The following is a 15,605-nucleotide window of genomic DNA, read 5'->3' as shown; positions in this document are numbered from 1 at the left end:
AGGAGTGAGCTGCAGCTTCTCTCCAGTGCTCTGGGGAGGGGTGATGCTATAATGGCCTCTCCCAGCTTCTGCCGTCCACCACATGGAAAGAGTTTTCCCTTAAGGCCTAATGGGCTGCATGTCCACGACTGATGCACAGGTGCTGTCTAGAGGAAGCAGAGTTGCACAGGCTTCAGTCAGACAAGCTCCGGGGAACACCTGAGTGCTGCCCCAGAGCCCCAGCTGACCACCATGCTGGTCCCCAGTCCCCTTGTGTCCCTCCGCTGAAAGGAAGGTGCAGTAATGAGGTTGCTCTTCTCTCCTCAGTTCCACTTCTGCCTGGCAGTGTGACCTTGGAGGACCACTTAAAGTCCGTGTGCCTCAGCCTCCTCTGGCACTCAGGGTCCTGGGGCAGCACCTAAAATCCTTAGACCATGACAGGGATTTTTTTTGGCCAGTGCTTTTGAGGAGACAGTCCTGTAGGAGCTCTTTCAGAGGCTGGCAGATGCTGGATACTCAGGAACTGCTGGTTGCTTGTCCTTTTCAGAAGCTTGGAGGAATAGAGACTCTGCTGACCGCACAGTCCTTTGAGCTGCTCTTCCACTAGGCGGGGCCCAGATCTACGAGACTTAGCAGGCTGAGCCATGAAGTCACCATGGCATGTCCAGCAGAGGCACCTCCTTCCGCCCTGACACTGGGTTGCAGCAGCAAGAGTTGAATCGAGGCCAGGCGTGGTGGATCACGCCTGTAATCTCAGCACTTTGGGAGGCTGAGGTGGGATGATAGCGTGATGCCAGGAGTTCGAGACCAGCCTGGGCGACATGGCAAAACTCCATATCTACAAAAAATACAAAAATTAATCAGACATAGTACCTGTAGTCCCAGCGGCCCAGGAGGCTGAAGCAGAAGGATTGCTTGAGCCAGGAGGTCGAGGCTGCAGTAAGCCGTGATGGTGCTACCATACACCAGCCTGGGCAACAAAGTGAGACCCTGGCTCAAAAAAAAAAACAGAGTTGAATCTGTGTTCTCCGGGGACTTCTAAACAAGGAATAAGCAGATGAGATCATTTCAGGTAGCTGCTATGGAGAAAAATAAAACAGGATAATACGAGGCAGTTGACCACAGAGGAGAGTGGAGAAGAATTTGTTATTTGAGGGGAAATATTTGGCCTGAGACTTGAATGTTGAGGAATCAGCCCTGCAAAGATTTAGGGGAGTGGTAGGGTGAAGGCCCGAGGAAGGGTGCCTGGGCTTTTCCAAGACATGTAAGAAGGCCCAGGAGGCTGGAGGGCAGTGCAAGGGGTGGTGTTACGGGAGGCGAGGCCAGAGTGGCAGGCGGGCGGGCCCCACGCACCGTGTCCCCTGTCCTTGGAAAGGACAGGTTGCTGTCGCATCTGCAGAGGGAAGTCCTTGGGGGGCTTGAGGCAGGGGGGGAATGTGTTTTCCAATTTAGACATCGAAGGATGATTTTGGCTGCTGTGGAGAATGGTCAGGGGTTAGCCGGAGGTGACATGCGGAAGGAGGGAGACCAGTCAGCTGGGATGGTGAGAAACAGTGGTGGCATGGACTAGATGGGCCAGGGCAGGTGGCACAAACCCGATGCACTGGAAGGTAGAGCCAACCTGACGTACTGATGGCTGGGTGGGAGACCAAGGGACAGCATGGTCGACCAGATGATTCTGTGCTGATTCCTGTCTTTGTATCCAAAAGAAATCGGCTTTCGAGGGAATAAACCTGGTCTCATCAGTTCCCTGTCCTTGTGGTCTGTGGAAGTGTAACGTGATGGTCTGAGACCTGGGATTGCGAACTTCCTCAGCCCCTCCCCATACACATACACACTAACACACACACATGCCAGCCTGGGCCTCCCCCAGTCTGTCACTTCCTCTGTAAAGTATCAGTCACAGCCTCTGCATCCACATACCCTGACCGGCTGGAGAACCCTACTCACCCTCGCCATGCTGTGTTGCAGACTTTTCACCTCTCTTGGGAGTACAAGGACCATGTTCTCGTGAAGGCCTTCATGGAGTGCCAGAAGAGGAGCTTGGTCAACCGGTGCCAGGTCAACCACATGCTGGGCCCCAAGAAGAACCAGGCCCTGCCCTTCGTGCCAATGTCCTACCAGCTGTCCCAGACCTACTACAGGTGAGTGCCTGTCAGAAGCCCTGGGCACTCAGGTTGAGCCACGTCCTGTCTCTAAAGAGGAACCACGGAAACATCCAGGGCCATGAGAGTGTGTAGGAGCCGGGACCCCTCGAAGCCTCGTGCACAAGATGCAGGCTGGGGTTTCCTCCAGCCCCTCTCTTCCTTTCTGGTGTGAGGATAAGGTGGACGCTGGCAGTATCTTTGTGTTTGTGGCGTTGCCATTTTTGCAGGTAGTTTATTTTTGTTTCTCTCATCAAGTGGTGTGAAATCAGTTTTGCATTTAAGAAGTAGCCTGGCTGGAAGTCCACCCTCTTGGTTGGGCTTAGCCTCAGTCCCCCTTCTGCGTAGCCCTGAGACCCAGGAAGCCTCCCAGGCCCATTTGCAGCACCAGCAGCTGGTGCAGGGTTGGGGTACAGAGGTGCATTCAGACGGGCCCCCTCCTGAAGTGCTCTTGCAATGTGGCTTCATGTGACAGCAGGTGTGGCATCATCAGCCTCCTGAACACATGCAGACGAAACCCCTGAGAATATTCCCAAGCTGCCACCTTGACGGTTTTCCCTTCACGCCATTCTCCTTGCCTACCCTCCGGTCGGCACGGGGCTGTAGTCAGATGCTCAGAGACAACACCAAGAATCTTTCAGTTCTCTATCCCATCCCTTCCCCGTGATGGTAGACACTTTCTCCTCCCTAAACCCTCACCTCAAATGACCCTTGGGCCTCTGGGAAGTAGATTTAGCAGCAGAAGATACATGTCCAAGTCCAACAAGGCCATTTGTCATGGAGCCACTGCTCTGATGTCCCCATCTGAACCTATGATAGTGGTCAGCAAACAAGGAAGGCCCCTTGGGTCCCTCCCTTTAACCCTGGTAGCAGGGTCGTGGAATGCTGCTCTCTGGACAAAGCCAGGGAAGTGACTCACCAGGCACTGCATGGAGACAGTGACCTTAGGCACACATGTCCCCTCCTTTCTATATGAGACCAGGGCTGGCTTTGTGCAGAGACTGTTGTTACAGAAAGCATGTTCACCATCCCTAGTTCAGCATCTGTGCACGGTGAGCGCTGGTGAGGTAAGCCTGCCAGCGCCCTCCTGGAGTGCCAGGTGAGGCCACAATGAGTTAGATGAGACAGGACTCTGCCTGGAAGATGCTCAGGCAGTTGGGGAAGAGAGAGACACACACACCACCAGCTGGGAACGCAGCACCTTCATTTGGGATGGGAAAGAGAGCTTTAGGGGAGAAGTGGGGCGTTTCACTTAGTTCTCATCATAATGATTTGGTGTGCTCATAGCTTGTCCAAATGAAGGCTTCCCATGGCCACCCCTCAGGCCCTTCCTTTTTGTCTGTGTAGGATTTTTACATGGCAGTTTCCAAGCACCATCTGCAAGGAGTCATTCCAGTTTTTGGACAGAATGCAGGCTGCCAGCAAGTTGGACCAGCCTGATCATTTCTCTTTCAAAGACCAGGATAATAACGAGCCCACAAATGACATGGTGGCCTTGGACGGCCCTGGAGGAAGTTGTGTGGCCGTCCTGACCCTCTTCTCTCTGGGCCTTAATTCCGAGGACGTCAGGATCCCGGAGCAGATCATCATGGTAGACAGCTCAATGGTGGAGAATGAGGTCATCAAAAAGTAAGAGCCCGGTGTCCGCGACATCGGGTCTGGACACGTGCTAGGCATTGGCCAGACACAGATGAGCAGGGATCAGTAGTGCCTTCTGGGAGCTTGCAGGACAGGCTTTGCAGATGAGTGACTGGGGATTACAGTCCAGTCCAAGGCATCCTCTGCTGGTGCCTCCCGGGTGCTATGGGAATCCACCAAAGAGAAGGATGCAGCACAGCAGGGCAGGGGAGGCACAGGGAAGAGAAGGAAGGATTGGGGTCCCCTGGGGCTTGGCAGTGGAACTGGGGCTTCCTGGAGAAGTGGGTGTTTTCTGGACTGAGAGACGGGCAAGAGGAACAGTCCTCACAGAGACGTGGATATGTGACAAGGGGTGAGCGGGGTGCGCTGGAAGGTGGGGAAGGGGATGCATCTGGGGCAGCCATACATCCCAGCCTTGGTAATGAAGCACAGCCAGATGCTGGGGTGGCCACAGCTGCTGAGGCCACTGCCGAGACCCAGCCACAGAGGCCTCTCGAGGGAGGGGACAGGCTACAGTAGCAGCCGACTGGCCTGTGCTCAGGTTTCCAGGGCAATTTTCTTCCAGCTTGGGGAAGGACGGCAGCCTGGAAGATGACGAGAATGAAGATGAAGACTTGGGCGAAGGCGTCGGGGGCAAGCGCCAGAGCATGGAAGTGAAGCCCGCCCAGGCCTCCCACACCAACTACCTGCTGATGAGGGGCTACGGCTCCCCCGGCATCGTCAGCACCCGCAACCTCAACCCCAACGACAGCATCGTGGTCAACTCCTGCCAGATGAAATTCCGGCTCCACTGCACCCCTGTGCCCGTCCGGCTCAGGCTCGCTGGTGAGTGCTCCCGCTGGCACTGGGGGAGGACCCAGAGGCCCAGGCTGGGATCTAAACCATCAGGCTTCCCAGGCCAGGCGTGCAGCCACAGGACACACAGAAAAACACACCTCAGGTGTGCCTGTGCTGCGCCCACACCTCTGTGCGGGAGCTCACCAACAGTGCCTGTCTTTTAGTCACAGCTGTGCCACGGGCGCCCGCAGGCAGGCAGGCAGGCAGGCTCACAAGGAAGAGCAGGGCACTCCCACCTCCCCGCCCTGCCCCTCTCCACGCACCGCCCTGTCACTGCCCGGGCTCTAGTCTCCTGGTGCTTAGCTCTGTAACTCTACAGCGTGCACCCTTAGGAACATTTTAGGTCTTACCTTTTGACCCTTTGCCAGGAAAGAGGAGTATTCCACTCACATTCATGATCTCTTACCTCCTTAACTTCCAGTTTTGACACTTGGTTCTATCAATGATCTTTGAAACTTTATTTTTTATTTATTTAAAACGATTGAGATGGGAACTCGCTAGGTTGCCCAGGCTGGCCTCAAACTCCTGGCCTTAAGTGATCTTCCCTCTTCCACCTCCCAAAGTGCTGGGATTACAGGCGTGAGCCACCACACCAAGCCTATTTTTTAGAAACACGCGCTTGCTCTGTTGCTCAGGCTGGAGCGCAGTGGCATAATGATAGCTCACTGCCACCTCAAGCTCCTGGGCTCAGGTCATCTTCCTGCCTCAGTTTCCTAGGTAGTAGTTTGGTGTGTGCCACCATAGACAGCTAAGTTTTAAATTTTTTGTAGAGACGGGGCCTCTACAAAAGGCCAGCCTGGTCCAGACTGGTCTCAGGCGTCAAGGGATCCTCCCACCATGGCCTCCCAAAGCTCTGAGACAGCAGGCATAACGCATGCCCTACCTAGTGTATACAATATTCTAAATCCTTTGTTGCCATTTCAACAGTGTTCTCAGCATCTTTACCAGGAGTAGTTTCTATGTCAAGAAACACAAGAAACCGCCTTTGCTCATCTTTAGGAAGCAGCTCATCTGTTCAAGTTTGATTCTGAGATTGCAGCAATTCCACCCCTTCCTCAGGCTCCACCTCTGGTTCTAGTTCTCCTGTTATTTTCACTGCATCTGCGGCTGCTTTCTCCACTACAGACTTGAACCCTCAGAGTCATGCATGAGGGTGAGAAGCAACGTCTTTCAAACTCCTGTTGATGTAGGTATTCTGACCACCTCAAAATAGAATGGTGACTCTTTTCCGGAAGATTTTCAATTTACTTTGTCCAGATCCATCAGAGAAATCACTATAGTAGCTATAACCTTATGAAATGTATTTCCTTCTCTCTCTCTTTTTTTTTGAAACAAAGTTTCACTCTTGTCGCCCAGACTGGTGTGCAATGGTGTGATCTCGGTTCACTGCAACCTCCGCCTCTCAGGTTCAAGTGATTCTTCTGATTCTCCTGTCTCAGCTTCCCGAGTAGCTGGGATTACAAGCGCCTGCCACCACACCTGGCTAATTTTTGTATTTTTAGTAGAGACGGTGTTTTACCATGTTGGCCCACCTGGTCTCAAACTCCTGACAGGTGATCCACCGACCTCAGCCTCCCAAAGTGCTGGGATTACAGGTGTGAGCCACCGTGCCTGGCCACAAAATGTATTTCTTAAATAAGACTTGAAAGTGAAATGGCTCCTTGATCCATGGGGTACAGAATGACTGTTGTGTTAGCAGACATGAAAACAGTGTTCATCTCCTTGAACATCTCCATCAGAGCTCATGGGTGACCAGGGGGCATCATTAATCAGCACACTGTTTTGGAAGGAATCTCTTTTTTTTTTTTTTTTTTTTTTTTTGAGATGGAGTTTTACTCTTTGCTCTCCAGGCTAGAGTGCAGTGGTGCAATCTTGGCTCACTGCACCCTCCTTCTCCCAGGTTCAAGCGATTCTCCTGTCTCAGCCTCCCAAGTAGCTGGGACTACAGGTGTGTGCCACCACACCTGGCTAACTTGTGTATTTTTAGTTGAGACGGGGTTTCACCATGTTGGCCAGGCTGATCTCAAACTCCTGACCTCAGATGATCCACCCGCCTCAGCCTCCCAAAGTGCTGGGATTACAGGCATCAGCCACCACACCTGGCCAAGAAATGTTTTTTGTCTGAACAGTAGGTCTCTAGAGTGGGCTTAAAATATTCAGTAAGCCATGTTGTAAACAGACGTGCTGTCATCCAGCTTTACTGTCCTATTTATAGAGCACAGGCAGAATAGATTTAGCATAATTCTTAAGGGCCCTAAGACTTTGGGGATGGGAAATAAGCATTGGCTTCAACTCAAAGTCACCAGCTGCATTACTTCTTAACAAGAGAGTGGCCTGTCATTTGAAGCCTTGAAACCAGGTGCTGACTTTTCTTTGTACCCATGAAAGTCCTAGATGGCGTCTTCCAAGATAAAGCTGTTTTGTCTACAGTGAAAATCGGTTTAGCGTATAAACCTTCACACTGATCCTGGCTGGACCTTCTGGACAACTTGCTGCAGCTTCTCCATCCACACTTGGTGCTTCACCTTATACTTTTGGTTATGGAGACGGCTTCTTAAGCTTCATGAACCAACCTCTGCCAGCTTTCACCTTGTCTTCTGCAGCTTCCTCACCTCTCTCAGCCTTCATAAAATTGAAGAGAGTTAGGGGCTTGCTCTGGATTAGGCTTTGGCATAAGGGAACGTTGTGGCTGATTTGATCTATCCAGACTGCTGAAACGTTCTCCATGTCAGCAGCAAGGCTGTTTTTGCTTTATTATTGTTTGTGTGTTCTCTGGAATAGCACTTTGAATTTCCTTCAAGAGCTTTTCCTTTGCCCTCACAGCTTTGACTCACGTTGGCTTTCAGCTGTCTTGGCTGTCACCATGCTTTCCTCACAAACCCTCATCATTTCCAGCCTTTGATGTAAAATGAGAGATGTCCAACTCTGCCTTTCACATGAACACAGAGGGGCCATGGTAAGGTTGTTAATTGGTCTGATTTCAATATTGTTGTGTCTCAGGAATAGGGAGCCCCAGGAGAGGGAGGGAAGCAGGAAATGGCTGGAGTTGTCAGAACACACGTGACATTTATCAGTTAGGTTTGCTGTCATGTGGGTGTGGTTCATGGTGCCCCAAAGCAATTACAGTGGTAACGTCAAAGATCGCTGATCACAGGTCACCATTGCAGATGTGATAATCAAAGTGCAGATATCATGAAAGTTACCAAAGCATGGCAGACACAGATGGAGCACCTGGTGTTGGGAACATGGCACCAGTAGGCACTCTCAATGCAGACCTGCCACAAACCTTCAGTATGTAAAAACAAACCCAAAAGCACAATATCCATGAAGCACAATAAAGTGAGGTGCTTGTGAAGCTGATGGTGTTCATTATATGTTTTGTAACCACAATTAGAATTCTGTACTTTGTCTGGAGTTTGGACTGGGCAAAAATGCAGTGGTAACCTACCAATTATGGCCTTAGCAGAGACGTCTTCCACAGGAAGCAACAGAAGCCAGCGTGGGAAATGTAGGAGTCCCTGGTCAGGGACTCCCACCAGAGCACTGGGCTTTACAGTTCTCGATCCCCAGTCCTCGGCCTCTGAGCAGAAAAATCGTAGTGGCCAGGAGAAATCCAGTCAGCTGTCGTCAGGGACCTAGGGTCATGGATGAGGAACCTGACTCCCAGGGGCCCAACCTGTCCACCCAGCAGGTGAGCCCTGTGCGCTGGAGCGTGCCTTTCCTAAGTGTGGCCTGTGCGTTGGTCAGGGGAGGAGGGCCTCTCTCGGGTTGCCTCTGATCTTCCTCTGTGTTCTTCCAGCCGCTCCTCTGGAAGAGCTAACAGTGGGAACTTCCTGCCCCCCTGACACGTTCACGAAGCTGATAAACCCCCACGAAAACACCTGCAGCTTGGAAGAGTTTGTCCTCCGGCTGGAGCTCTCTGGGTATAGTCCGGAAGACCTGACTGCTGCTTGGAGATCCTGGAAGCCATTGTAGCCATGGGTTGTTTTGGGATCGACAAGGAGGAGCGGCGCAGATGGTTCTCGGCTTTGGATCAGCCAGGTGGTGGGCGTACCAGGACGTTCGCAGACTGCGTCCAGGTGAGCTGTGCTGTAGCTTAGCCGGATGTCACTGAAGCCGGAGTTGCAGCTCCCAAGCCAGGTGCACGCTGAGGATGGGCTTGATGTGGGGCATAGCATGGTGCATTCTTTTTAAGCATTGAATTAGTCGTTAACGTTTGAAAACTGGGGCATTTCGCGTTCGCTTTGAGGGTGCAGCTGTGGCTTTCTGAAGGTCACACAGCTGACATGGTTCGGGAGCAGCCAGGCTGAGCCTAGAGAGGAAGAGAGGCTCCTCCACAGCACGGGGCTAGAAGGGGCAGCCCCGGGGCTGGGAGCTGGGCCCGCCTCGTGGACCTGCTGCTCAGAGACTTAACCCGCCGGACAGGGGAAGCCACTCTGCTCGTCCCCCATCACCAGCGAGGAGGATCCCTGGCTCTCCACAGACTGCACCTGTCTCCTGCCCCCGCAGGCCCTCCTGGAGCAGCAGCAGGTGCTGGAGGTTGGTGGCAGCACTGTGCGCCTGGTGGCCATAGGCTCTGCCTGGCCCTGGCTCCTGCACTCTGTGAGGCTGAAAGACAGAGAGGAGGACAACCATGCCCAGAGAGAAGACCCTCAGGCCAGACCCCTGGAGGGGTCTTCCAGCCAGGCATCTGCTTCTCACAGCCCCCAGGGCACCAAGAGGTACGCCATATGGGCCAGTGAGATCAGGGAGACCCCTGCCAAGAGGCCAGCGCTCCAGGACTCAGACTTGGCCCCCAGCCTTGGGCCTGGAACAGAGGACTGTCCGCCACCCCACCTGTGCTTTCCCTCACTTCCCTGATGGGCCCCACACCTTCCTCCCAGGTAGGGGACCTGCCACTGGCACAAAAGGGAGTTGATTTCAGCTTCTCAGAGCCTGAGCACTGCGGGGAGGATGCTGCCTGTAAATGCATTTCCAGGGGAGGGCAGAGGCCTCCCACACCCCAGGCAGCGCTGTGAGTTCCGGAGCAGGAGCTCAGGAGGTGGGTCTGGCGTGTGTGCCACAGCCGCTGCTGCAGAGTGGTGACGGTGTGGGGGTCTCGCCTTCCTCGGGTGGCAGCACGCCCTTTCCTCTCCTGCGCCATCTGTCATCAGCAGCGGCCTTCTCATGTGGCTTCCCTGGGCGTTTTTGTTTCCTTTGGGGTGTTTTTGCCTCGGGTTTTATACCACCCTTGTGGTCAGGGCTTCTGGGTGGGAAATGAGGGGTTCACTGGCTTCCTCCGGTGTGGGGCTTGTCTGAGCGTGGGGCGCTGTCTGCGGCAGTCTCACATCTGCGCCACCTCCAGGGTGGCCACTCTGTGAGGAGATGATCATTGTCCTTTTTTTGACACTACATTCCTGAACCTCGAGGTGCCCAGCTCATGCTGGGTGCTGGGTACCATGCTGAACGTGGGGAGGCAGAGATGGCTTCCCTGCCTTTCCGAGACTCTCACATCCTCTTCCTCTTCCCTCAGGGTTCACAGAGAGTTTTGGAGCCAGCAGCATCTCCCAGACAGTGCAGGAAAGGTGAATGTGGGGTTCTGGCTCCGGGGCCTGGGGTGGGGGCTCTTGACCGGGCCTGAGTGTAAGGATTTGCGTGAGGGTCTTTGAGGGTCTCTCCCCAGGTCCCGGCTCTGACAGCCTGCCCAGCACCGTGCTTCTCAGCAGGGCCACTTAGGGGGATGCAGTGGGCAAGCAGCAGGTGTGCTGGGCACTGGCAGCACCCAGATCAGCTTGGAACGAGCACTGTGCTTCCAGGATGCTCAGGGTGCTGGCGGAGAACCACGCCTGGCACCGTCAGCTGCACCTCCCCCCCGAGCTCCTTACGGCTCACAGGCCCCCACCCACTCCTGCAGATGAGCCCTGAACGCCTAGCTGCCCCCAGGGACAGCTGTGTCCCAGAATTAGAGGAGGCAAGGGTGCCACAAAAGCCCCTCTGGTAGGGGTGACTCCCATGAGTGTGTGCGCTGACCCCGGATTGGCAGGGCCCAAGTGCCCTGTATTCTGGCTTTCAGGAGCTTAGTCGTGCCCCCGCAAGGACCCAGCCATGGTGATGACAGCCGAGTGTCCAGGTTTTCTGGGTCCACCCCGCTCCTGAGCCCCGGGAGACTGTTCAGTCGCTGACTTAGTAGCAGAAATATCTGTTCCAAGGAAAGGGTGCCCAGAACCCTGCACACGGCATGGAGCAAAGCTTCAGGGTTACGCTCCTGTGAGCTGTGCCAGAGGCTGGAGGTGGCTGCTGCCCGGGCTGCCAGGAGAGCTGGCAAATCCAGGAGTCCCAGCCCTTGGCCCTCTCTTGCCAGTGTGGGGGGACCTGGGGCCTCGGTTATAGCTGCATCTGTGCAGAACCCCACATCGTGGTTCCATCCAGCTGGTGGCTATAGGCCCCTCTCTGTCCAGACAGGAAAGAAGCGGGGAGTTTGTAGAACAGAGAGCAGGAGGTGACCAATCTTAGCCCTGTGACCTGGGCCGGGCCTAGGATAGCCCCAAGCCTCAGTGTTCTGTCTGAACCAGATGCCCTCTTGCCCCTGCCAAGCCCTGATGCCAAGCCCTCTCCCTGCAGGGACTGTGAGAGTGATTCCTTCATCGGCTGGCCGTGGCATGTTGTGGACGGCCATCTGAACCTGCCCGTGTGCAAGGGCATGATGGAGGCCGTGCTCTACCACATCATGACCAGGCCTGGCATCCCCGGGAGCTGCCTGCTGCGCCACTACCAGGGGGTTCTGCAGCCCGTCGTCGTGCTGGAGCTGCTCCAGGTGAGAGGTCTTCCCAGGCTCATCAGGGGCTGGAGGCGGCTGGGTGGACTCGAGGGCCCGGCCGTGATGTGCAGGCTCCAGGCAGCATGCAGGACCACCATACTGCTTACCTGCACCTCCTCCCCCAGCCTGTCCTGGGCTGTCCCTCAGTGTCCTTTAGCTGCTCCATGCTGCAGGCCAGGCTGGAAGATGGGGCGCCCGGGGTGCTTGTCTCTGATGCTTTCTCTATGCGAGGGGTCACTAACTCACGAGCTCACGGGGCCCCCAGGTCAAGGAGCTGCGCCCTGGTGTGGCTGCTTCCTGCTCGGCTGACAGCGGCTCTGTGCTCCCAGGGCCCAGCGTGACTGAGGCCTCCAGCTCCTCGGGCATCTAGGAGCTTGAAGTTCAATGTCAGACTCCCCACGGGCCAAACAAAACCTCACCTGGAAGCCAGTCTTGGCTCACAGGAAGCTGGGATGCAGCCCCACTGCAGGCCTGCATGACATTCAGCATGGTGGCCACACGCTCAGGCCACTGCCTCTCCCGCCAGGGCCTTTGCCTGAACCCTCCTGGTACATCCCCACTTGCCTCATGGCCGGTTCAGGTGCCCCCTGCTCTGGGAGTGGCTTCCTAGTACAAAGAGTTCATTCCATAAACGCTTGAAGAATAATCAATAAACAGGTGGCGTTGCGCCCTTATAACCTGTGTGCCTGGTGTCTGCAGGGCCTGGAGTCCCTCGGCTGCATCCGGAAGTGCTGGCCGCAAAAGCCAAGGACCGTCTCACTCTTCCCTACACCTGTGGTGGAAGAAGTGGAGGCGCCCTCTAGCCTGGGCAAGAACCCCATGGCCTTCTACCAGCCTACCTTGGACTATACTCTCCGGCTGGGCGGTGTGTTTCCCCACAAGGTCAACTGGAACAAGTGGATCCACCTCTAGGACCCCTGTGGGCGTCCTCTCCTCCCAGCCACTGCCTGCCACGCCACCCTGCCTGGTGCTGGGCAGACGCCACCGTGCCCCAGCCTTGGGTCTGCCGAGCCTCCTGCAGCAGGGGACGGGTGCTCTGGCCAGAGCCACAGCCCGACACGTTTCCCACTCTCCTGGAACTCTGGAAAGAGGGGCTTCTCCACCTGCCAGTGCCCCAGGCTCTTCAGGGCCTGGCCCTTGGGGGCTGGCCTCATCACACCGGGAACTGGTAATCTTGTCTCGGGGTCTCTGGAGTTGGCCCTGCCTGTGCACACCTCACATTCCAGGCTCCAGCCCTCAAGGCAGGGTCTCTTGGCTCCTTGAGAGCCCGAGTGCCACTGAGAGCAAGGGCCTTGTGGGATACGCCTTGCAGAAGAGGGGCAGTGTGCCCTGCTGCCCATGGGGACTGTGGCGCCTCCCCAGGCAGGACATCCCAACCCCTGGGTGGGAGTGAGACCCCCAGAGCGGAGCCTGGGGCTTCCTTTCTGGCCTGTGAGTCACCTGGCAGGCCCCGCTGGGCTGGGTCTTGTGTCCCTCCGCCTGGCTACTGAGTCCCTGTGGGCCAGAAGTGAAGAGTCCCTGTAGGTTTTGGTTTTGTTTATTTTGTTCTTTCACCTTTTTTCCTCAATTAAAAAAAAAAAAAGTCCCTGTGGAGTGGATTTATTTATTTTTTGATTCAAGGGAAGTAAAATCCATTCTGTTTTGTGTGTTTCCTGAAGAACCACTGATTCCCCTAGGGGACTCCCTGCTTTCGGCGCAGAACAACCTGGAGTGGCTGTTCCCATTGAAACCAGAGGAAGAGGGAAGGCCCTGATGCTAGGCTCGGCAGCCCCGCCCAGCCTCAGCCAGCAGGTGAGAGATGGCCTCCGGGATGGAGAGGGGCACGGGCAGCCCTCTCACCGCCTTCTCAGCTGGCCCCAGGCCTGCCCCCGCCAGAGCTGCTCCCGACCCAGCGCCAGGCCCGCCGTCACCTCGGCTCACAGCCGGTGCTGTCAGCAGGGCCTGCAGGATGGACCTGGCCCCTTGAAGTTCTCTTGAATGCACATGATTACATTTCTTTAAGTTAGTTGTCAACATTTTTTTAATGTAGAGTTTTCACATTAAAAAAAAAAATTCAGATGTCTGTCTTCTTTTAAAATGGAAAGTTCCAATAACAATGGGCTTAGCTTTCCACCTGTGACAGAAGTACTGAGCAGAGGCCGCTGCCTGTAGGTGGGATATGCCCCGCCCCAGCCATCTGTGTCTCACACCCACCTGCAGCTCCTCTCACGGGTGGGTGTGAGACACAGATGGCTGTGTCCTCCCTGGGGAACATGTGCCCTTAGGATCCCTGACCTGACCCACCTTCCAACCCAGGAAGGGCCACTCTGGGCCGCACTTGTGGGCGAGGAGAGAGGAAGACAGGGTCTTGGGGGTCGGAGTCCTGAGGGTGAGCCCCCGCACTGCCAAGGCTGCTCAGGCCTTAGCTTCCTTTTTTTTTCTCTTTAAAGTTTCATTTAAACTTTAAAGCTGAAGAAACAGTAGTGTTCTCTGGGACTTTTGGAGGCAATCATGTAGAATAGTGGATGTGGTCTGCTTCATAAAATACTGAGCAAATGCTATTTAGTCGGGAATGTGTCATGTGGTGGAAGAAAGGTTTGGGAATCCAGCAAATGATTCTTAAAATACTGACCACTGTATCCACATTTCAGAGCCTTAGTTTTCTCTTGTGAGAACAGGGTGAAGAGCTGAAAAGCACTGGGTGCAAGTGCATGGTCTGGCTCAACCAGCTTTCCTTCTCTGCCTGTGCCTCCCAGATGAGGGAGAGTGTGGGCCTGTGTTGGGAAACAGGACGTAGGGTTGGTGGAGACAGGTCTCAGACGGTGACATGGGGCTTCTGTGAACACCAGCCCACATTCCTACAGCCGTTGCCCAAGGGTGATCTTGTTCCCTCTTCCCCTCCCTCCTACCCATCGTGAAGCCTCTCATCTGCCCACCCATCTATGCATCCATCCATTCATCTGTCTATCCATCCATCCGTCCATCCAACCATTCATCCATCTGTCCGTCCACCCATCCATTCTTCTGTCCATTTGTCCATCCACCCATCTGCCTATCCATCCTTCTATCCATCCACCTATCCATTCATTCATCTGTCCATCCATCCATGCATCTGCCCATTCATCCATCTGTCCACTTACCCATCCATCCATTCATCTGTCCATCCATCCACCCATCCATCCATCTGCACATCTACCCATCCACACATCCGTCCATCCACCCACTCATCTATCCATCCATTCACCTATCCATCCATCTTCCCAACTACCCACCCACCCCCCCATTCATCCATTCATCCACCTACTCATCCATCAATCCATCTGTGCATCCACGCACCCATCTATCCATTCATACATCCATCCATCCTTCCAAGGCTGCTCTCTGCCCCTCCAAGCTCTGCACAGAAGTCCCCAGAAGCCACAGCATCGATCAGTAGTTGTGAGTTGAGATGACTTCAGGGGCCAGACAGGTAACAAATGAGAGGAAAGGGGCCTTGGGTGAAACACTGGGGAGTGACAGCAACCGTGGAAAACTAAAACGTGTATGCCCAGGCTGTGAAGGAATGCAAATTTGGCAGAAATGTTAAGCACTATCTACCAGTTAAAACCTACAAAGAGGCAAAAATGTGTCTCTGGCCCTTTTGGAGCTGCCAGAACAGTGCTAGATGGTTGCTCCAGGTCTCCTGCAGAGAGAGCAGGGAATGCACAGCCCAGATGGGCACCTGCAGGAGGCTTGAACAAATTGGCTTTATGTCCTTCACTGTGCCCTACAGTCTTGCGTTCCTCACTCTTAATTCTATTTTCTTTTTCTTAGATAAGCAAATATATGAATGCATTCTCTGCCAAATCCAACATTTCAAATCCTGCTGAAGCCTCTGGACCCCTCTCCTTCAGGGACCCTCCCAGTTTCTCTCTTCCCATTTCCATCCATATCTGTCTGTGCACGCCCTGGGAAGCCCAGGCCTGTGATACCATGTGACATAAAACACGCCCTCAGCTCAGCCACTCAGGGGCTCCCTCCACGTCCGTCCGCGTCGGCCGCTTGTTATGGGAGTGCTTTGAGGAAGTAGCCAAGGCCTTAGCAGAAAACCACCAGGGAAAGCTTTACTGGAGAGCCCTTCTCCGCGACAGCAATGCCTCGGCTCCCTGCTCATCAAACAAGGGCCGTTCTGCAAACGTTTCCACAGGAAATCACTAGGCATCCACCTGACGGCTGTGATAGGGCTCCTCTGA

The 15,605-nt window shown here is 54.6% G+C and overlaps 1 protein-coding gene across 1 annotated transcript; it reads left to right on the top strand.

Moving 5' to 3' along the window:
* The first annotated feature begins 1,820 nt into the window (after positions 1–1,820).
* Positions 1,821–13,025, top strand: LOC116534104 (general transcription factor 3C polypeptide 1-like). The gene is given in 9 exon segments (XM_032254212.1): positions 1,821–2,123; positions 3,471–3,752; positions 4,327–4,586; positions 8,398–8,544; positions 8,547–8,677; positions 9,108–9,455; positions 10,044–10,162; positions 11,199–11,391; positions 12,094–13,025. Coding segments are annotated over 9 exon segments (1,815 nt in total). The 5' UTR covers positions 1,821–2,001; the 3' UTR covers positions 12,307–13,025.
* The last annotated feature ends 2,580 nt before the right edge of the window (positions 13,026–15,605 follow it).

This window comes from Sapajus apella, unplaced genomic scaffold (genome assembly GCF_009761245.1).
Source record: "Sapajus apella isolate SASKATOON/1434 unplaced genomic scaffold, GSC_monkey_1.0 scaffold86, whole genome shotgun sequence".
Classification (NCBI taxonomy): domain Eukaryota; kingdom Metazoa; phylum Chordata; class Mammalia; order Primates; family Cebidae; genus Sapajus; species Sapajus apella.
This window is presented reverse-complemented; position numbering and strand designations above follow the sequence as displayed.